General features: G+C 47.8%; 1 protein-coding gene across 5 annotated transcripts in view; it reads right to left on the bottom strand.

Moving 5' to 3' along the window:
* Positions 1-22,434, bottom strand: part of STK32A (serine/threonine kinase 32A) — a 74,434-nt gene that overhangs the window by 47,220 nt on the left and 4,780 nt on the right. For 4 of the 5 annotated variants that reach the window (XM_038772903.1, XM_038772907.1, XM_038772904.1 and 1 more), the window contains 2 exons: positions 10,377-10,432; positions 7,285-7,436 (listed from right to left, as the gene is read on the bottom strand). In XM_038772903.1, the coding sequence (XP_038628831.1) occupies positions 7,285-7,436; positions 10,377-10,432 (208 nt within the window). The remainder of the gene's footprint in view (positions 1-7,284; positions 7,437-10,376; positions 10,433-22,434) is intronic. The other variant, XM_038772905.1, reaches the window with a different exon arrangement.

The raw sequence follows: 22,434 nt of genomic DNA, 5'->3' as shown, positions 1-22,434 counted from the left end.
GAGTAGAGAGCTAGGAATAGCTAGAAGGTTGTCTTGGGAGGAGCTAAAGCAGCAACAGAGAAGAGCAGGAGAAGAGAGCAGTGAGATATGTGGGGCTAGATGGTAGAGACTCCTAAAGCTGACAGGGATGAGTTTTTGTTTGTTGTAAAAAGACCCAGAGAGCCAGTGGAGGGTTTTGAGGTGAGGAAAGATGTGGGGTGGGAGATGCTGAAGATGATCCGTGCAGCAGTGTGGATTATAGATTGGCCAATGGGAGAGGCTTGAGGCTGGGAGACCAGTGAGAAGGCTAATTCAATAGTCTACCCCTGGCAGGATCAGAGCTTGTACCTGGTGGGAGCAGTTTGGATGGAGAGGAACATGTGGATCTGGGGATATGTGTCCAATCTAATTACCTTATAACTCCTTTAGGTCTTAGCCAGTGCACGGCACTAGTTAATAAGCACTTAATAAATACATGAATAAATAAATACTATAATTCACCCAGAACAGGGTACCAACTGGTATGACCCTGTACCACATCCCCTTCCCCAATTCCCCTCCCACTTCACACACACACACACACAAAATCAGTGAAGCAGCTGCAGCCAATTTCCTTGATGCTTACTGGGTAATTGGGCAGAGGCTAGGGTATTTCCTCACCTGGGACTGCTCGGACTTTTTTAAATTACAATAACTTGGTTAGTGTTATTATTGTATTCCCAATATCAGGTGGCATTGCCCCTGGGAAAGGACTCCACAAGCAAACAGAAGGAGAGGCTTGTAGAGTGTGTTACAACAGATACAGAAAACCACCAAAAGCACTAAACCAGCAGCTTTAGACAAAAAGTGGCCAAAGAGACATTCCTTGCTAGGATCCCAAAAGGAGGGAATCTCTGGTTTTCTGTGCTTGGGGCCTCTACATCTCCTGGCTCACTTAGGACTTACAACTTCAATCCATAAGCCCTGCCTTGTTAAAAGGGGTCACAGGCCTTGTGTTCAACTACAGATTAAATCTCCTGACTCATGTCATTCAACAACAACCCAATTTTTGCAGCTCTCTCACCTTCCTGCCCTTTCATCACTCCCCTACCCACCCTTCTGCTTTCCTCCCTTGGCTTCCACCCAAGTTTCCTGGGAGTGGAAGAACAACACATCAGTCAGAATGCTCTACCACATCCCCTACTGGAGGCCCAGAAGTCAGTCAATAATCAGACCCTCCTGAAACAGTTTTATGCTGCTCTTACTCTGCTCTCAGAATTACATTTGGCTTCTGACAAAGCCTTTGCGCCTCCTCTGTAAATTCCATAGGCACAGGAATCATCTCTAACCAAATTACAGGCAAAGAAATCTCTTCTCCAGCCTCAAAAGGATCCCCTTGGCCAGGACTTCCCCATCCGTTACAATCCCAAATTTGCCAAGGATGACAGCTGCCCGGAAAGGTGGGTGACTGCGCCAGGAGCCCCCAAGGTACCTGCAGACGGCTCGGACAGGAACACTTGCTGTGTTCTGGGCTGGTCCCTGGTATTGGAGATCTGGGTCAGCAACCACAGATCAATAGATCAATCAATCAATGGGATCTATTGAGCACTTACTGCGTGCATCCTCCTGTCTCTACCCGCTTCAGTCTATTCTTCACTCTGATGCCCAGATTGTCTTTGTCTATACAAACGCTCTGGGCATGTCACTCCCCTCCTCAAAAATCTCCAGTGGTTGCCTATCACCTTCGCATGAAGCAAAAACTCCTATTGGCTTCAAAGCTCTCCATCACCTTGCCCCTTCCTACCTCACCTTCCTTCTCTAGCCCAGCCCGCACACTCCATTCCTATTCCACTAACCTCCTCACTGTACCTCGTTCTCACCTGTCCCACCATCGACCCCTGGCCCACGTCCTACCCCTGGCCTGGAATGCCCTCCCTCCACACATCTGCCAAACTCGCTCTCTTCCTCCCTTCAAAACCCTCCTGAGAGCTCACTTCCTCTAGGAGGCCTTCCCAGACTGAGCCCCCTTTTTCCTCTCCTCCTCCCCATCACCCCCACTCTACCTACTTCCCCGCCCCAAAGAACCTGTATATATTTGTACATATTTATTACTCTATTTTATTAATGGTGTTATATAGCTATAATTCTATTTATCTATTCTGATGTAGTGACCCCTGTTTACTTGTTTTGTTGTCTGTCTCCCCCTTCTCCATTGTTCTCTATATGTTGCCAATTTGTACTTTCCAAGTGCTTAGTACAATGCTTTGCACACAGTAAGTGCTCAATAAATATGACTGAATGAATGAATGAATATGTGCAGAGCAAGTACTAAGCTCTTGGGAGAGTACAATACAATAGATTTGGTAGATGCAATCCCTGCCCACAAGTAGCTGACAGTCAACAGAGGGGCATTAAAATAAATTACAACTACAGGAAAGAGTAGAGTACAAGGGTATATACATAAGTACTGTGGGGCTGAGGAGAGTATCGACAGATGTGATAGCAGGAAGGGAAAAATCATGGAAAGACATCCTGCCAGAGAGCAAGGAAACATTTCTAACCTCCACTTGTCTGAGAGAAAGGCACCTGCTCTGATGGGTGGGAGAGTTTCAAGTTTCAAGCCACTATGCACTTCTCCAATTTCATCCTCTGGACCTGGGGAAATCTTAGCTGGGACCCACCCAAGGGAGAGGGTTTCTCTGATTCCCCCTCTTCCCCAACCCCCACTACTCAAGTGCCCTACCCTACAATGTTAACCCCTCATACCCTCCAGTGCCATGGGACACTTGCTTTAATAGCAAGCATGGAAATAATCCTTATATTTATCACATAGCAGACCAATCACCTAAGATGTTTCTCTTTGAACTAGAGACAAAGCACCAAAGCACCGGGGGCTCCAAATGGAGGAACAGAGTGGAGCTCTGTTAAAGCCAGTAACATCTAATCCCCTCTGACTGCTGGAGGGAGAGAGGGCGGGGAAAGGAGGAGCAGGGGGAGAAGACGGGGACACCTTCCAACCAACCTGACTGCACTGGGCTCCAATTCTTTCATTCAATCGTATTTATTGAGCGCTTACTGTGTGAGAACACTGTACCAAGCTCTTGGGAAGTACAAGTTGGCAACATATAGAGACGGTCCCTACCCAACAGGGGCTCACAGTTGGAAGGAAGCCCCAGGGCAGGGACAGAAGGATAGGCAAAAGGTTCAGAGGGGAGATGTTTGCTGTCAGAGGGTGGACCTATCAACAGAGAATTTTCAGCCTGTCCACTTTCCTCCCCAACTCCACGGGTCTTCTTGCTGTTGTGATGCTTAAAGGCCCCTATCACAAACAAACACACCCCATCTCCCCCGATCCCGTGTCTTCTCCAGCACTGCCCTGGAGCTGACTAGGCATGCAACCAACTCTTGAGGTAGTTCCCATGGGGTGAGCCTAGTGGTTTTCCAGCCAGCACCTCCACTCAGGCCGGCATGCCCCATGCTCCCTGGCCCCTTCTGGCACATACCCCCCTGCCGCCCGCCTGAAGATGGGCAATGTGGACCCAGATTTCCTGAAATCCCCACAGACCCTTGCTGCAATCCTTCAGCCAGCTGTTACCAAAGGAAAATGTCCTGAGGGTGGCTAGGATGCAGCTGCTAGCCTAATCACAGGGAACAAAATCTACCTAGGGAAAGGGCTGTATTGGGAAGGATGATTTGGTGATGTTTTTGGGTTTTGGTTGTCAACTCGGTGGTTAAAAGCACTATGTTCCCCATTCAGGTGGCCCTAGGGCATGTAGTATTTACTCTTTTAGTGCCCCAGCAAGACCTGGCATTCTGTACCATAGGGCTTGTGGGTGCAGCAGCCTCTGAACTAACCTGTTTTCTTGAGGACATTGGGAGCAGCAGGACCCCAGAGGAGAGAAGAGACAACACAGTCACTGAGGCCAAAAGTCCAGAAATCTTGCTGGTCTGACCAATCCTGTTCCCCTCCCCGACCTGACCCCCCAGGCCCCTACCACCATCACAATACATACACCCCATCTGATTCAGGTCCTACAGCTGTGGCAAGGGTCCAGCCCCCATTCAGAAGAACCCCACAGTTCTCCAGGAAGCAGGGAACATCAGGTGGGAAGGGAGGCTGCACCTCTCTGTGGCTTTTTAATCAATGAAACTTGTTCCTCATAGATTTTCCCCACAAAGCCCCCACCCTTAGAAAATGCTCAAGAAATAGTCCTCCAGCAGCAACTTTCCCTTTTTTTGCTGGTATTTGTTAAGCACTTACTATGTGTCAAACACTGTCCTAAGCACTGGGGTACAAGTTAATTAGGTTGGACACAGTCCCTGACCTGCATGGTGCTCACAGTTTAAGTAGGAGGAAGAACAGGGTTCCCCATTTTACAGTTGAGGAATCTGAGGCACAGGGAAGTGAAGTGACTTGCCTAGGCAGAGCCAGGATTAGAACCCAGGTCCTTCTGACACCCAGGCCCATGCTCTATCCACTAGACCACACTCCCTTGACAAAAATCCAGTGGGAGAAGTGACCTGTCTGATCCCTCACCTCTCCTGTCCTCTGAGGAACCCTGAGATTAGGCTGTGCTGTCACAGTGACACTTTCTGCCCAGGTAATGCTCCAAACAAGTGTCTAAGCATGTAATTGGACTGGGCTGGCCCTACCCTGGAGTTTAGGGGCATTTCTCACAAGCCTCTCACATTTGGTCAGGCTCAAAGTGAGCACATTTGCCCAAAGAGGGACTGATCCTTTGGAAACAGGCAAAAATACTCACACCTTCAGATCCAGGAGATCTGAAGAACCCCACGGTTCTCCAGGAAGCAGGGAACATCAGGTGGGAAGGGAGGCTGCACCTCTCTGTGGCTTTTTAATCAATGAAACTTGTTCCTCATAGATTTTCCCCACAAAGCCCCCACCCTTAGAAAATACTCAAGAAATAGTCCTCCAGCAGCAACTTTCCAGAAAGTTGCTGATCCAGATTCAGATCACCTTCCATCCCTCTTGATCTCTGCTTCCTGGCCTTTTCAGTGGGGTTATGAACTAGATGCACCACATCCCCACACCCCTCCAACAGGGACTGGGTTACACACTTTTGGGTGCCTGGGGACTATCCCCATGTGTTCTCATTATGGACTAGGACTTAGGTTTAAAAATGCCTTCTGCCCCAGAGAGGCTATTGCACACAATATCCTCTGAATAATGGGAGATAATGGTGCTTGCAACTGGAGGTGAATGCAGGTTTGGGAGGATACTTGGGTACTAAAGGAGCCCAGTTAACACTAGTGCAAAGGGTAAACCTAGTGTACCAGGGGTGCATATGTGTGTGCGTGTGTGCATATATATTGTTTGAGGTTTTGCTTTGAAGTTTCTTTTCTGTACACTTGTATACTTGGTGACCCAATTTCAGCTCACACAGGGCAGAGAGAAGACTGTATCCTCCCCAGAAACCCCTATGGAACAAGGAAGTCCTTCCCCCAACCAATTCCACTGTACCTCAGTTTCCTAGCCTCTAGGTCCAGGCTGCCCACTCTGAAAGAAGAAAGGAGGGGGCAGGGATGCCTGCCTTCCCCATTCCAGGTCTCCTACCCCAATTCCCTCCCCATTTACTGCAAAATACCTGAGAAGTTGTAGTCAAATTGTTTGGGCTACCCTTGGGGATGTAGACACAGTCCACCATCTCCAACCCTCTCCCTATTTGCTGCATCCCAGGAGAGTCTAAGAATAGACCACAACCCTTGAGGTTCTGAGTAGGAAGTGAAGGAGCCCATGGGTGTGCGTGGGAAGTAGTATGGCCTAGTGCAAAGATCAGGGGCCTGGGAATCAGAGGACCTGAGTTTTAATCTTGGCTCCACCCCCTACCTTTGGTGTGACCTTAGGCAAGTCACTTTCTTTTTATTATTATTATTATTCTATTTGTTAAGCACTTACTATGCTTCAAGCACTGTTCTAAGCACTGGGGTAATCAGGTTGGGCAAAGTCTCTGTCCCACACAAGGCTCAGAGTCTAAGTAGGAGGGGAAACAGGCATGGAATCTCCATTTTATAGTTGAGGAAACTGAGCACAGGGAAGTTAAATGACTTACCCTAGGTCACCCAGAAAGCAATTGGCAGAGATGGGATTAGAACCCAGGTCCTCTGACTCCCAGGCCCAGCCTCTTTCTATTAGGCCATGTTGTTAAGTTCAGACTTAACAACTCTCTGACTCAGTTTCCTTGACTGTGAAGTGGGAAGTCCCCTCTAGACTGTAAGCTCATTGTGGGCAGGGAGTGTGTCTGTTATACTGTTATGTTGCACACTCCCAAGCGCTTAGTACAGTGCCCTGTGCACAGTAAATTCTCAATAAATATGATTGATTGATTGGGGAGTTCTCCCTCCGACTTAAACTTTGAATCCTATGTGGGACTGACCTGATTAATTTGCATCTACTCCACAGTGCTTGACATAAAGTAAGCACTTAAATATTATTGGAAAAAAAAAGAAAATGGAAAGTTTGGCTCTCTTTTGGGTTGGTGGGAGATATGGGGGGGCGCTAAATGAATGTGACTGAGCATTGTGGGTGTGGTTATTTCTTCATGGAAAAGGGTCTGGATTGGAGCATACCTGACTTCTTTGATCTCCTACAGACATTATTATACAATCCCTGAACAGAGAACCTTCACTTAAAAAGTCTCCCAATGCCAACCCTTCAGTCTCATTGCATGGGTATACCAAGAGAGAAAGAGCTGGAGAAGAGAAGGCTGATGGGTTTGACCAGCTGTTCTCTAGGTCCAGAGAGGAATGAGCTGGGGAAAGGGACATAAAGTTGGAAGGGTTCCATTATGCTCAGGATGTGGCTAACAAGGTAAGAAACATAAAATGTTTATTTTCCTACAGATCTGGGAAGGACTATTTACAGCCTTGTTGCAAACAAATGAGCAACAGGAGCAGCAGTGCGACACTGCACCTTGCACCACAACTTGGGTTCTCAGTTGCAATTGAGCCCAGTTTGCCTGGTAAATGTCTCAACACTTCTGTGGTGGGCTTCTTTGTGAAGCCCTCCTGATTGGCCAGTGAGATCACATGAGGAGCAGCCAGTTCCTGAAGGGCTTGGATGTATTCCTGGATGAGCCGTTCATAATGGTTTACTGAGGTCTAGAGGGAAAAATTAGGGAAGTTTGATGGTCCATCCCTTAACATTAGGTTCAACTCTATGGAAGATTGGTCTCATATCTTGTTCACTTTCTCTAAGCTCCCCAACCCCCTAAACCAGGGCTCTGTGCAGAGGGGGCAGGGGACGGTGCAGTGTTCATGGTGACTATGCTGCTACTGCAATTCAGAAAATCACCAGAAAGAGCTCACCACAAGTTGACCAAGAAGGGATGTTCTAAACCTTGCATGATCTGCAGTTCCTTGAAGACATTTCTCACTTCATTGCGCTCGACACATTTCTGTTTATTCATGTACTTCATGGCATACATTTTCTTGGTGTCATTCTTTTGAACAATGCAGACCTGGTGGAGCAAACCAAAGTGAGAGAAATTGGTGAGTAAAACCACCAGTAGTGATGGAGCTCTTAAGGGATGCCAGGATTCACTCCACTTGATCACTCTTTATTCACATGGCTCCACTCTGCTCTGCCACCAAGTAAAATGGTTCTTCTGTCCCCCAGTCAGTGACAAACAGCATTTCTGTAAGAACCCTGGTCTTTCATTAGACATTTTGAAAGAGCCTGCAGTCTCCATTTCCAGAAGCTTCAGATGCTTATATGTGTTGGAACGGGTTACATTGTATTCAAGCCTGGTAGCTACAGAACCTTTGGAAGTGCCTGGATGAAAATTACCAAACCACCCTGAACAGGGTCAGGGGCACCTTGCAGACAGACTTTCCTACATGAAGCAGGGAGGGCACTGGTGGAGATCCACAGGGTTGGGGGTCCCCTGTAGGACCTGGAACTTTGGTACTCACCCTACCCCCATCCATAGAGTACTTATGCTCACAAAAGAGAAGCAGCCTGGCCTAGTGGAAATAGCATGGGGCGGGGAGTCAGAGGAGGTGGGTTCTATTCCCGGCTCTACCAATTGCTTGCTGTGTGACCTTGGGTAAGTCACTTGACTTCTCTGGGCCTCAGTTTCCTCAACTGTAAAATGGGGATTTAATATGTTTTCCCTTCTACTTAGACTGAGAGTCCCAAGTGGGACAGGACCTGAGTCCAACCTAGTTAACTTATACCTCTAGACCATAAGCTCATTGTGGGCAGGGAATGTGTTTGTTTATTGTTGTATTGTATTCTCCTAAATGCTTAGTACAGTGTTCTGCATACAGTAAGTGCCCAATAAATATGACTGAATGAATGAATACCTACCCCAGCATTTGAAACAAAGTAAGCGCTTAACAAATACCATAGAAAAGGATCTCCCCGCTATACTGTAAGGTCCTTGAGGGAATGGATTGTGCCTACCAATTCTAGTGTATTGTACTCCCCCAAGAACTTAGCTCTGCAGAATAAGTGCTCAATAGATACCTCTGATTGATTGATTGGTAGCCCTGGTATTGCTGTAGCTGCCCCAAGCTGATCCAGCTGTGCTGCCTCCCGGAACCAGACCAATGTGGAAGGCCATGAGGCTTAGAAGGGACTGGGAGGCAGAAGACCTGGATTCTAGTGCCTGATTTATCACTTACCTGCTATGTGACCTTGGGCAAATTACTTAACCTCTCTGTGCCTCAGGTTGCTCATTTATAAAATGGGGATTAAATACCTGCTCTCCTTCCCTCTTATGCTGTGAGCTCTGTGTGGGATGGGGCCTGTGTCCAATCTGATTATCTTGTATCTAAGCATTTAGCAAAATGCTTGACAAATAATAAGTACCATTTTTATTTTTATTACTATTTTCATTATTAAGCCCCAGTCCCCATATTAGCTTTCAGATATGATCAGCTGCTGAGGAGGCTGAGTGGTTTATAAACATGGACTGTACCTGGAGCCCTGGGGAGTGTGTGGAAGCCTCCCTCCACTAACTGTGTTTAGCTTCTGGGTCACATTGTTACCTTTGTAATTTACTGTTGCTTTTCTTTCCACTGCTATTGTTCCATGGGTTTGTTCACCCCCATATGGGACACAGAACATGTCTAATCTGTTTACCTTGTATTTACCCACCACTTAGCACCATGCTTGGCACATGAAGTGCTGAATGAATACCAACACTTTAATAGTACAGCACTATAACTGCTGTTCCACAAGGACCATACAAGGTCTCAGACACAGGAGAACTTTTAACCACAGTGAAGACTGCGAGTGGATGGGAATATGGATGCTTCTAGAGGTTCCCCTCTATATCACCTGCGAGTGCGAGCAATGGGTGACTGCTGAGAGGGGTTGGGAGGGGGCAGGAGAGCAAGAGTTAAGAAGCTTGTTTACAAACTAGCATCTCCCTGGGCATGACTCTGGGAGGCAGAGGTTTGCAAAGGCAGAAATTCCGAATCTGAATTTTCCTCTCTCCCTTTTTCTCTCCCTACCCACCTGCTTGCCCTCCCTCCCTCCATCCACCCCCACCCTCTGCTGCGGCTGCTCTTTTGGGGTGCTGGCTGGGAACACAGGGCTCTCTGTATCCCTGTTCTGCTGCTCTTTATCATTATTATTATTATGGAAATTGTTAAGCACTTACTATAGTAAGCTCTGGTCTTTTCTTCTTTTTTATGGTATTTGTTAGTTAAGCGCTTACTACATGCCAGGCACTAAGCACTTGGGTAAAAACAAGCTAACCAGGTTGGACATAGCCCATGGTCCACAGGGGGCTCACAGTCTTAATCCCCATTTTACAGATGAGGTAACTGAGGTATAGAGAAGTTAAGTGACTAGCCCAAGATCACACAACAGACAAGTGGCAGAGCCGGGATTAGAACCCAGGTCTTTCTGACTCCCAGGCCTGTGCTCTATCCACTAGACCACAGTGCTCCTTCCCACTACCAGAGCACTCAGTGGAGAGATGCGAGACACCTGACCCAAATGGGGGTGTTTTTTAGTTGCCTCTCCCAGGCGCTGTTCATGTAGTCTGGAGATCTTTACATTGTAGTAGAAGCTTCCACAGAGCTGCAGTTGGCTCAGCCTGAAAGCTCACAGACTCCCTTGTCTCAGAGGTAGGGAGGGAGGATAAGAGACAAGCAGACACAAGTCTATACACACTCATCTTGAATCTTGATCTCATGTCACCAGGAGAATGAAGGGACTGAGCCAGCTCCTGTTTCCTGGGCTGGGAAGGAGCCTGGAGCATTTCTAACCCTAAATTTACAGTCCAAATCCATGATTTCTAAGGACATTTTCTGTGGGAGATGGTCTCTCTCTCTCTCTCTCTCTCTCTCTCTCTCTCTCTCTCTCTCTCTCAGGGACTGGCATTCTGAGTTGGTCCTACTGTCAGTGATTAAAGAGGCCTGGGCTTCCAGGCCTTGGCTCTTACCTTCCCAAAGCTGCCTTTCCCGATGGCTCGCAAAATTTCAAAGTGGTCAAAGCTGACTGAAAAGAAAAAAGGACACAATTACAGTGTCAGGAGGTCCCATTCCCACCATGGCTTATTTGCAAGCTTAACTAGAATGATTTAGGCAAATTTAGTTAGAATCATGGTATTATTAAGTCCTTACTCTGTTCTCAGCACTAGGGTAGACACAGGACAGACTGGACATTTCCCAATTGGTAACCTCTGGCAAACTGACTCATGGGAGCAGTTCTCCCACCCTCCCCCACACCTCCAAAAGGGTGTTCTTCCTCTCCTTCTTGGGGACCACCACTCTATAGACCCATAAGCACACATGATGATTCAGCCCTGCCTTATTTGTCCTAGCCTGCCAGAAGGCCAACTTCAGAGTTCATATGGAACACCTCAGACTTTTTTCTTTCAGCATGGCCGAGTGGCTAGAACATGGGCCTGGGAGTCAGAAGGACATGGGTTCTAATCCTGGCTCCACCACATGTCTGCTGTGTGACCTTGGGCAAACAATTTATCAAGTGCCTCAGTTACCTCATCTGTAAAATCGGGATTAAGACTGTGAGCCCGATGTGGGACAGGGACTGTGTCCAACTTGATTAGCTTGTATCTACTCCAGTGCATTGAACAGTGCTTGACACATAGTAAATGCTATACAAATACCATCATCATCATCAGAGGACCAGCATGGAGTTCTCCAACTGCATACTGGGAAGGTCCCAAGGTCCCAGCACTGAACCCAAGGCCCTCCCACGGACACACTGGCATTATTTTTAATGGTATTTGTTAAGGGTTTACTATGTGCTAATAATAATAATAATGGCATTTATTAAGTGCTTACTATGTGCAAAGCACTGTTCTAAGCACTGGGGAGGTTACAAGGTGATCAGGTTGTCCCACGGGGGGCTCACAGTCTTAATCCCCATTTTACAGATGAGGGAACTGAGGCACAGAGAAGTGAAGTCACTTACCCAAAGTCACGCAGCTGACAAATGGCAGAGCTGGGATTTGAACCCATGACCTCTGACTACAAAGCCCGTGCTCTTTCCACTGAGCCACGCTGCTTCTCTACAGTGCTAGGCATTGCACTAATCACTGGGGTACATACAAGCTGATCAGGTTGAACACAGCCCATGTCCCACATGGGTTTTACAGTTTGAATCTCCATTTTACAGATGAAGTAACCGAGGAACAGAGAATTTGAGTGACTTGCCCAAGGTCACACAGAAGGCAAGTGGCAGAGCCGGGATTAAAACCCACGTGCTTCTGACTCTCAGGCCCGTGCTCTATACACTAGGCTACACTGCATTCCCATGATGATGTCCAAGGGTGTTTAATCTGACTAGTCCCACCCTTCAAAAGCCTGAAAGAAAGGTGCTCGGAAATGTCAACCCTACACAAGGTGTGGAGATGAAGCAAGATCCAGGTCTTTCTTCTGGGGTCTGGAGATTGTGGACACTCATACCCACAGTCAAAGGAAAGGCAGAGCAAAGCCGCTACAGCTACTGATGACATGGTCTGGAGGCCCCCAGCTGGCATGTCCAGTCCTATTAATCTCTCATACACCGCAATCTTGCAGTGGATTTTTCCATCACTCTCTTAATTGCCCTAATGCAAATGGATAAACAGGGCTTTGGGCCAGCCACCACTTTAGTTCCAGGGCACAAGGCCCTTCTCAATTTGCTTGCCAGAAACGTGGCAGAGAAAGGGGCAGGCTGCTACAGTTCCCAAACTTTCTCTGAGCCTCAGGGGTTCCGGGCTCTGCTCTCTGGAGCTGTTTTTTTCTTTCTCTTTTTTTATGGTAGTTGTTAAGTGCTTACTAAATGCCAAGCACTGTACTAAGCACTGGGGTAGATACAAGCTAATCAGGTTAGACACAGTCCATGCCTCATATGGGACTCATAGTTTCAATCCCCATTTTATAGATGAGGTAACTGAGGCACAGAGAAGTTAAGTGACTTACCCAAGGTCATACAGCAGACAAATCAATCAATCAATCGTATTTATTGAGCGCTGTGTGCAGAGCACTGTACTAAGCGCTTGGGAAGTACAAGTTGGCAACATATAGAGACAGTCCCTACCCAACAGTGGGCTCACAGTCTAGAAGGGGGAGACGGAGAACAAAACCAAACTTATTAACAAAATAAAATAAATAGAATAGATATGTACAAGTAAAATAAATAAATAAATAGAGTAATAAATATGTACAAACATATATACATATATATAGGTGCAGTGGGGAAGGGAAGGAGGTAAGACGGGGGGCATGGAGAGGGGGATGAGGGGGAGAGGAAGGAGGGGGCTCAGTCTGGGAAGGCCTCCTGGAGGAGGTGAGCTCTCAGTAGGGCCTTGAAGGGAGGAAGAGAGCTAGCTTGGTGGATGGGCAGAGGGAGGGCATTCCAGGCCCGGGGGATGACGTGGGCCGGGGGTCGACGGCGGGACAGGCGAGAACGAGGCACGGTGAGGAGATTAGCGGCAGAGGAGCGGAAGGTGTGGGCTGGGCTGTAGATGGAGAGAAGGGAGGTGAGGTGATGGAGAGCCTTGAAGCCGAGGGTGAGGAGTTTCTGCCTGATGCGCAGATTGATTGGTAGCCACTGGAGATTTTTGAGGAGGGGAATAACATGCCCAGATCGTTTCTGGACAAAGACAATCCGGGCAGCAGCATGAAGTATGGATTGAAGTGGGGAGAAACATGAGGATGGGAGATCAGAGAGAAGACTGATGCAGTAGTCCAGATGGGATAGGATGAGAGCTTGAACGAGCAGGGTAGCGGTTTGGATGGAGAGGAAAGGGTGGATCTTGGCAATGTTGCGGAGCTGAGACCAGCAGGTTTTGGTGATGGCTTGGATGTGAGGGGTGAATGAGAGAGCGGAGTCGAGGATAACACCAAGGTTGGGGGCTTGTGAGAAGGGAAGGATGGTAGTGCCGTCAACAGTGATGGGAAAGTCAGGGAGTGGGCAGGGTTTGGGAGGGAAGACAAGGGGTTCAGTCTTGGACATGTTGAGTTTTAGGTGGCGGGCAGACATCCAGATGGAGATGTCCTGAAGGCAGGAGGAGATGCGAGCCTGGAGAGAGGGGGAGAGAGCAGGGGCAGAGATGTAGATTTGGGTGTCATCAGCGTAGAGATGAAAGTTGAAGCCATGGGAGCGAATGAGGTCACCAAGGGAGAGAGTGTAGATCGAGAACAGAAGGGGACCAAGAACTGAACCTTGGGGAACCCCCAAAGTAAGGGGATGGGAGGGGGAGGAGGAGCCTGCAAAAGAGACTGAGAATGAACGTCCAGAGAGATAAGAGGAGAACCAGGAGCGGATGGAGTCTGTGAAGCCAAGGTTGGATAGCGTGTTGAGGAGAAGGGGGTGGTCCACAGTGTCGAAGGCAGCTGAGAGATCGAGGGGGATCAGGATAGAGTATGAGCTGTTGGATTTGGCAAGCAGCAGGTCATTGGTGACCTTTTAGAGGGCAGTTTCCGTGGAATGTAGAGGACGGAAGCCAGACTGGAGGGGGTCGAGGAGAGAGTTGGTGTTGAGGAATTTGAGGCAGCACGTGTAGACAACTCGTTCAAGGGTTTGGAAAGGAATGGTAGGAGGGATATGGGGCGATAACTAGAAGGTGAGGTGGGGTCAAGAGAGGGTTTTTTTAGGATGGGAGAGACATGGGCATGTTTGAAGGCAGAGGGGAAGGAACCAGTGGAGAGTGAACCGTTGAAGATGGAAGTTAAGGAGGGGAGAAGGGATGGAGCGAGAGATTTCATGAGATGAGAGGGAATGGGGTCAGAAGCACAGGTGGCCGGAGTAGCACTTGAGAGGAGGGAGGAGAGCTCCTCTGAGGATACTGCTGGGAAGGATGGGAGAGTAGCAGAGAGTGTTGAGAGCCGGGGGGTTGGAGAAGGGGGGGGAGTGACTCTGGGGAGGTCAGACCTGATGGATTTAATTTTGTTAATGAAGTAGGAGGCCAGATCGTTGGGGGTGAGGGAAAGAGGAGGGGGGAGGAACGAACCGGGGGCCTGAGAAGGCACAGTCAGCACTGGAACCCAGGTCCTCTGACTGAGGAATGAGAATTTCCCACCCTTTTTGCCTCTTCTGCTTCCACACCTGGTGGTCCTTTGACCTTCTCCAGAGTCACCCTAAAACCCATGTTCCAGGGTTTGGGTCAAACACGAAGACAAGAGAAAGGGGGTGCTTGCCCTGGTCTGATGAAATGATCTCCTACCAAACAGCAGGCACAGTAACAATCAATCAATCAGTGTTATTTATTGAATGCTTACTCTATGCACAACAGAGTACTAAGTGCTTGGAAGAGCACAATATAGCAGAGTTGGTACACATGTTCCCTGACCACAAGGAGCTTACAGTCTAGAGGGACAGTCTTCCTGATGTGTCTTTGGGATACACCCTGAAAGAAATGCAGCAGGAAATGAAAGTTCTTCACAATGTTAAACATAAAATAACTGTTCGAGAGATTTTATTCCTTCAGGGAGCCTCCAAGACCATCAGACCATGCGCTCCCTGGGTCAGCCCCAAGGGCCCTCCAGCCCAGCCATGGCACCAGAGTGCTAGGAGGAAGTGTGTGTTGGCTGCCCTCCTGGATGCCCACCCTCATGGTTAGGGACCATTCAACACCCCTGACTCTCCTCCTTCACAACCCTGACTTTCCCTCCCAAAACCCAGCATGAAACATTCAATACCCCTAACTTTCTCCTCTCCTTCTCTAGCTCTCTCGCATTCATTCATTCATTCAATCATATTTATTGAGCACTTACTGTGTGCAGAGCATTGTACTAAGTGCTTGGGAAGCACAAGTCAGCAACATATAGAGACGGTCCCTACCCAAAAACGGGCTCACAGTCTAGAAGGGGGAGACAGACAACAAAACAAAACATGTAGACAGGTGTCAAAACCGTCAGAATAAATAGAATTAGAGCTATATGCACATCATTAATAAAATAGAGTAGTAAATATGTACAAGTAAAATAAATAGAGTAATACATCTGTACAAATATATACAAGTGCTATGGGGAGGGGATGGAGGTAGGGTTGGGGGGATGGGGAGGAGGAAAGCAAAAAGGGGGCTCAGTCTGGGGAGGCTTCCTGAAGGAGGTGAGCTCTCAGTAGGGCTTTGAAGAGAGGAAGAGAGCTAGTTTGGCGGATTTGTGGAGGGAGGGCATTCCAGGCCAGGGGAAGGACGTGGGCTGGGGGTTGATGGCGGGACAGGCGAGAACGAGGCACAGTGAGGAGGTTAGTGGCAGAGGAATGGAGGGTGCAGGCCGGGCTGTAGAAGGAGAGAAGGGAGGTGAGGTAGGAGGGGGAGAGGTGATGGAGAGCCTTGAAGCCGACAGTGAGGAGTTTTTACTTGATTCGTAGGTTGACAGGCAACCACTGGTGATTTCTGAGGAAGGGAGTGACATGCCCAGGGCGTTTTTGTACAAAGATAATCCGGGCGGCAGAGTAAAGTATAGAGTGAAGCGGGGAGAGACAGGAGGATGGGAGATCAGGGAGGAGGTTACCTCAGCATAACAAAGTTGTGAGTTCTAATCACACTTGTGGAATAAAGATCTTTTTTAGATCCTAACTCCACAACCAGAAGTAGAACCCAGGCCTCCCGTCTCTCTTGCAGTGACCTAGCACGGGCTGCTCATACAAGGTTATACCCAGATTTTTTTGTATCCTGCCTGGGGTTTCCAGCTACATAGCTTCCTATGGAAACAATTCTTTGCACTCACACCCCACTGAGGAAAATGTTTTCTTCTGTTTATTCTGAACGGTCCCCCTCCAGCTCCAGTGATTGCCTTAATGAGATTTCAAGAGTTCAGTACTTGTAAGCTCCTTGTGGGCAGGTGTCAGGTCTACTAACTCTATTGTCTTGCCCCAGGGGTTTTGTACTGTACTTGGTACACAGTAGGTACTTTCTTAATAACATTGATTGACTGACTGATTCTCCACATGCTCTCCTCAAGTAGGAAGGCTGAAGGCAGGTGCAACTATGCTTTTTCCCAGATGAGAAGTCCAGGACAGTAGGAATAGAAGCAAAGTGCTACCCAGCCAGCTAGTGTTCCATTTCCGGCTATGCTACACCAAGCTCAGCCTCCTCCTACCCCTCTGCTCTGATCAGTCCAGACATCTGGAACTGGGCAAACAGCTTCAGCCACAAGCTGCAAACAGCACTGCCCCCTGGGCTGTCGAGAGTGGAGGCTCTGCAGGGTGGATAGACCACTCACTGACTCACCTAGGCAGAATGATGTGGCTCAGCTAGCCCAAATACCATAGAAATACCTGAACCAATCTGCATCCAAGCTGCATAGGTCTCTCTAATGGCAAGAATTCGCATGGGTGGGCTTTCCTGGGGCATATGCTTGGGGAGATGTCTGCACAGGGAAGCCCTGGTTGGGGGTACCCAGGTGCCATTGCTTTTCCTTCAGTCTTACCCAGACCCTACTCAGGTCCTGGTTTGGCCTGGATCAGCTGGGGAATCTAGGTTTTAACTGGTGCAAATTTGGGGAGAAGCACAGTCCTCTCCCTGGTGATGATGGGCTAAGAAGTAGGCTGCCTATGGATCCATTAAGCGTACAGTCCTCTGCGCACAGTAAATGCTCAATAAATACAATTGAATGAATGAATGAATCCAGAGTTCTCTACTACTAACTCTCAGATCCCAGCTGCAGAGGTCTCAGGTGAGGATTTCAATGGGAAGCAAGACAATACTTTTGAATGTGGGTCCTTGTTCCAGTCCTGTTTTCCTGCAGGAAAAAGGGACAGTAAGTATGAGTGGCTGTCCTACCTTGGTGGAAGGAAGTCCACTAGTCCTGACTGGAGAAGCACCAAAGTGGATCCACCTTGTTTACATTTTCTTTGTAAAATTGAAAGATTGCTAAGACTTTGGGACCTTGAATGGTTTATAAAATATTTTAGTTCTCTTTAAAAACTGGAGACAGGATGAGGCTGAAACCCTGTTCTGCTCCCTAAAATTACTCAGCTATCATCTTCATCCAAATAACATTACCCACAAACCTCAGCCTAGCTCCAACAGCATATTAATAGGAGGACAGACCCACAGGGTCATGACTCTATGGTCTGGACATATGATACCTGAGAGGGAGGTGACAAACTGAAGTTTGAAAAGTCACAAAGGGTCTTGGACCGGAGAATATGGAATTGCTGCCCCCCAAATCTAGCACCACTAGGACTAGGCTGTGATCATTGAAGCTTGAAGGCTGCAGGATCAAACCAAACAAAAAAGCAGCATGGCCTAGCTAATAGAGCATGGGCCCGGGAATCAGAAGGACCTGGGATCTAATCCTGGCTCTGCCACTTGTCTGCTGTGTGACCTTGGGCAAGTCACTTAACTTCTCTGGGCCTCAGTTACCTCATCTGTAAAACAAGGATTATGACTTTGAGCCCTATGTGGGACTTGGACTGTGTCCAACTTGATTACCTTGTATCTACCCCAGCATTTAGTACAGTGCCTGGCACATAGCCTCAATCTCGTCTATCTTGCCGCTGACCCCTCACCCACGCCCTGCCTCTAGCCTGGAATGCCCTCCCTCCTCAAATCCGATAGACGATTACTCTGACCCCTTTCAAAGTCTTATTGAAAGCACATCTCCTCCAAGAGGTCTTCCCTGACAAAGCCCCCACCACCATTCCTCTTCTTCCACTCCCTTCTGCACTGCCCTGACTTGCTCTCTTTATTCTTTCCCCTTCCCAGCCCCACATCACTTATGTACATATCTGTAATTTATTTATTAATATTAATGTCTGTCTCCCCCTCGACCTTCTAGACTGTAAGCTCATTGTGGGCAGGGAATGTGTCTGTTTATTACTGTATTGTACTTTCCCAAGTGCTTAGTTCAGTGGGCTCTGCACACAGTAAGCACTCAATAAATATGAGGGAATAAATGAATAGTAAGCGCTTAACAAAAAACAAACTAAAAAACTACTTCACCCAATGGGGTTTGAGAGTAAGCACTTGGAATTTGTCAGTCAGTTAGAAGTATCAGCAAAGAGGGGCTACTGGAAGAAAATCATGGATGGAGAGGGGAGAGTTACGGGTGTTGAATGATACATCTGTTAACCATGAGGCTGGCTGCTCAGGAGAGCAGCCAACACATGGTTCCCTCAATTGTCATGGCCCTCTGTCAGAGTCATCTACACTCACTTCCTCGAATTCCTCTCCTCCAACTCTCAACTCTCTCCTGTACCCCCTCCAATCTGGCTTCCATCCTCTACACTCCACCGAAACTGCCCTCTCAAAGATCACCAATGACCTCCTTCTTTCCAAATCCAATGGCTCCTACTCTATCCTAATCCTCCGTGTCCTCTCAGCTGCCTTTGACACTGCAGACCATCCCCTTCTTCTCAACATGTTATCCAACCTTGGCTTCACAGACTCCGTCCTCTCCTGGTTCTCCTTTTATCTCTCTGGCCATTCATTCTCAGACTCCTTCGCGGGCTCCTCTTCCCCCTCCCATCCCCCTAATGGTAGGGGTTCCTCAAGGGCCAGTTCTTGGTCCCCTTCTGTTCTCAATCTATACGCACTCTCTTGGTGAACTCATTGGCTCCCATGGCTTCAACTATCATGTCTATGTGGATAATACCCAAATCTACATCTCCTTGCCTGTTCTCTCTCCCTCCCTCCAGGCTCGTATCTCCTCCTGCCTTCAGGACATCTCCACCTAAAGCTCAACATGTCCATCTTCCCTCCCAAACCCTGTCCTCTCCCTGACTTTCCCGTCACTGTAGATGGCACTATCATCCATCCTGTCTCACAAGTCCTCAACCTTGATGTCATCCTTAACTCCGCTCTCTCATTCACCCCACATAACCAATCCATCACCAAAACCTCCTGGTCTCACCTTCATAACATCGACAAGATCCGCCCTTTCCTCTCCAACCAAACCATTACCTTGTTAGTACAATCACTCATCACATTCTGACTGGATTACTGCATCAGCATCCTTTCTGATCTCCCAACCCCGTGTCTCTCCCTACTTCAGTCTATACTTCACTGAGCTCCCCGGATTATCTTTCCACAGAAATGCTCGGGGCATGTCACCCCCCTCCTCAAAAATCTCCAGTGGTTGCCTATCAACCTTCGAATCAAGCAAAAACTCCTCACTATTGGATTCAAAGCTCTCTATCACCTTGCTCCCTCTTACCTCACCTCCTTCTACAGCCCAGCCTGCACACTCCGCTTCTCTGTCGCTAACCTTCTCACTGTGCCTCATTCTCTCCTGTCTCGCCAACAACCCCTGGCCCAAGTCCTATCTCTGAAGTGGACTGCCCTCCCTCCTCACATCTGCCAAACTAGCTTTCTTCCCCCCTTCAAAGCCCTACTGAAAGCTCACCTCCTCTAGGAGGCCTTCCCAGACTGAGCCCCCTTTTCCTCTGCTCCTCCTCCCCTCCCCATCGCCCCTACTCCCTCCCTCTTCTCTACCCCCTTCCCCACCCCACAGCACTTGTGTATATTTGTACGTTTATTATTCTATTTATTTTATTTATGATGTGCATATATCTATAATTCTATTTATTTACATTGACGCTATTGATTCCTGTCCACTTGCTTTGTTTTGTTTTGTTGTCTGTCTCTCCCTTTCTAGACTGTGAGCCCGTTGGGTAGGGATTATCTCTATTTGTTACCAAATTGTATTTTCCAAGTGCTTAGTACAGTGCTCTGCACACAATAAGTGCTCAGTAAATATGATTGAATGAATGAATGAATGAGGCAGAGGCTTGAGCTGGGGAGACCATAGACTCAGCAAGCAATGATGACAGATCCCCTTGCAACCACACTGAACCAGTTCTCCCCTTACACCAAGTGGTACAACTTCACATACTACCCCCTCCTCCTCCTATCGCCTCAAACCTCACCTGCCCTTCAGGATTCCCTCTGAGAACTGAGCTACACTCTTAGCCCTGCCTCTTCCCTCACAGAAAATGACATAGCACTCATCTTCCCCAACCCACCTTTCCTACTGGTCCAAACTTCAGCGAACATCTGGATCCTGCTGATGCTATTTCTCTACCTGGGAGGATGGTTTCTCTGCCCAGATTATTCCAATTGGGCAGTAAACACAAATCCAATCAGTTCTGCCTGAGCTTGGGTTTTCACTTGGTGTTTAAGCTAAAACACTGTCAGAGAATTAGGGAACATCAGTCTGACAACACGTTGTTTCTCAGGACACAGCAAGATGGGGAATAGGAAACAATGGCTTTATGCCTTCACACACCTTGGTCGATTTGTGGGTAGTATAAGGTGAGCTTTCCCTAATGGGGGATTTGGGAGAACATAACCTGGCCAGGAACGTAGAGCCCCATTCTATGAGAATGGAGGGCAATGAATGAATGAATTCTTACTTTGGGCAGTAATCATTAAAGGGTAGCTATCCTGGAGAAATAAAAAACTTCTACACCGATTGCTAAATCACTCTTCACTTGAGGTTAGGAAAGCTATTCACAAACACTACTTATGGATCTATTTTCTTCAGGACTCTTCCCCTAAAAGATCAAGCTATTTAACACAAAGAGCGCTATCATTTTTCCACTCCCCATGAATTCACTAATGGCCACTGAATGCCCTCCTCACACATGGCTGGCCTGAAGCAGCTATATGGAAACAGCTGATTATGACCACTGGAGGACATGAACCACACCAACACAACCTTGACCCAAAGCTCCCCAACTCCACTCCAGCCCTGCTGCTTCACATAAGCTCTAGTGAACTCAATAATGCCCATAAGCATTTATACACAAATTTCACATATTCCATTAATGAGACACAAACTCTTGTCTTGTTCTATTCTCCATCTGCACCCACTCTCTTAGAGAACTCATTCACTCCCTAGGCTTTAGCTACCATCTCTATGGGGATAACTCCCAAATCTACATCTCCACATCTCTCCTTCTCTGCAGCCTTGTATTTCCTCCTGCCTTCCGTACTTCTCTACTTGGATGTCCCACAAACACCTGAACCTAAACATGCCCAAAAACAAAACTCATCATCTTCCCACCCAAACCCTGTCCTCCTCTGGACTTTTCCATCACTGTAGACAACATCACCACCCTCCCTGTCTCACAAGCCCATAACCTTGGCATTATCCTTGACTCATCTCTCTCATTCAACCCACATGTTCAATCATATTAATGGAGTGTTACTGTGTGCAGAGCATTGTACAAGAGCACTCTGCAGAGTGCTTGGGAGAGTATAATAAAACAGAGTTGGTAGAAACAGTCCATGCCCACAACAAGCTTACAGACTATAAGTATTCAATCTGTCACCAAATACTGTCAGTTCTACCTTCACAACATTGCTGAAATCCTCCTTTTCCTCTCCATCCATGCAGATCCAAACACTTAGACTATTCCACCCTGACTAGTAATAACAATAATAATAATGATGATAGTATTTGTTAAGCACTTACTATGTGCCAAGGCACTGTACTAAGTGCTGCGGTGTATATAAGCAAATTGGGTTGGACACAGTCCCTGCCCCCCATGGGGCTCACAGTCTCAATCTCCATTTTACAGATGAGGTAACTGAGTCCCAAAGAAGTGAAGTGACTTGCCCAAGGTCACCCAGAAGACAAGTGGCAGAGCTGAGATTAGAACCCATGACCTTCTGACTGCTAGGCCCATGCTCTATCCACTACGCCATCCTGCTTCTCGTGATGTTACTGCATCAGCTTCCATGCCTCCTGTCTCTACCTTGCCAGTCCTTACTTCACCTGCTACTTGGATCATTTTTATATGAGTCCATATTTTCAATCCATATTCAGTCCATATTTTCTCACTCCTCAAGAACCTCCAGTGGTTGCTAGCATCAAACATAAACTCCTTACCATTAGTTTTAAAGCCCTCAGTCACCTTGCCCCCACCAATCTACCCTTGCTGATTTCCTACTACAACCCAGCATACTCACTTCGATCCTCCTCTAATGCCTAAACCTCGAGTTCATCCATCAATCCCTCCTTCACATTCTGCCTCTGGCCTGGAATTCCCTTTCCCGTGGTAGCCGACACTCTCCCCACTTTTAGAGCCTTATC

The sequence above is a fragment of the Tachyglossus aculeatus genome, chromosome X1, assembly GCF_015852505.1.
Source record: "Tachyglossus aculeatus isolate mTacAcu1 chromosome X1, mTacAcu1.pri, whole genome shotgun sequence".
In the NCBI taxonomy this organism is placed as follows: domain Eukaryota; kingdom Metazoa; phylum Chordata; class Mammalia; order Monotremata; family Tachyglossidae; genus Tachyglossus; species Tachyglossus aculeatus.
This window is presented reverse-complemented; position numbering and strand designations above follow the sequence as displayed.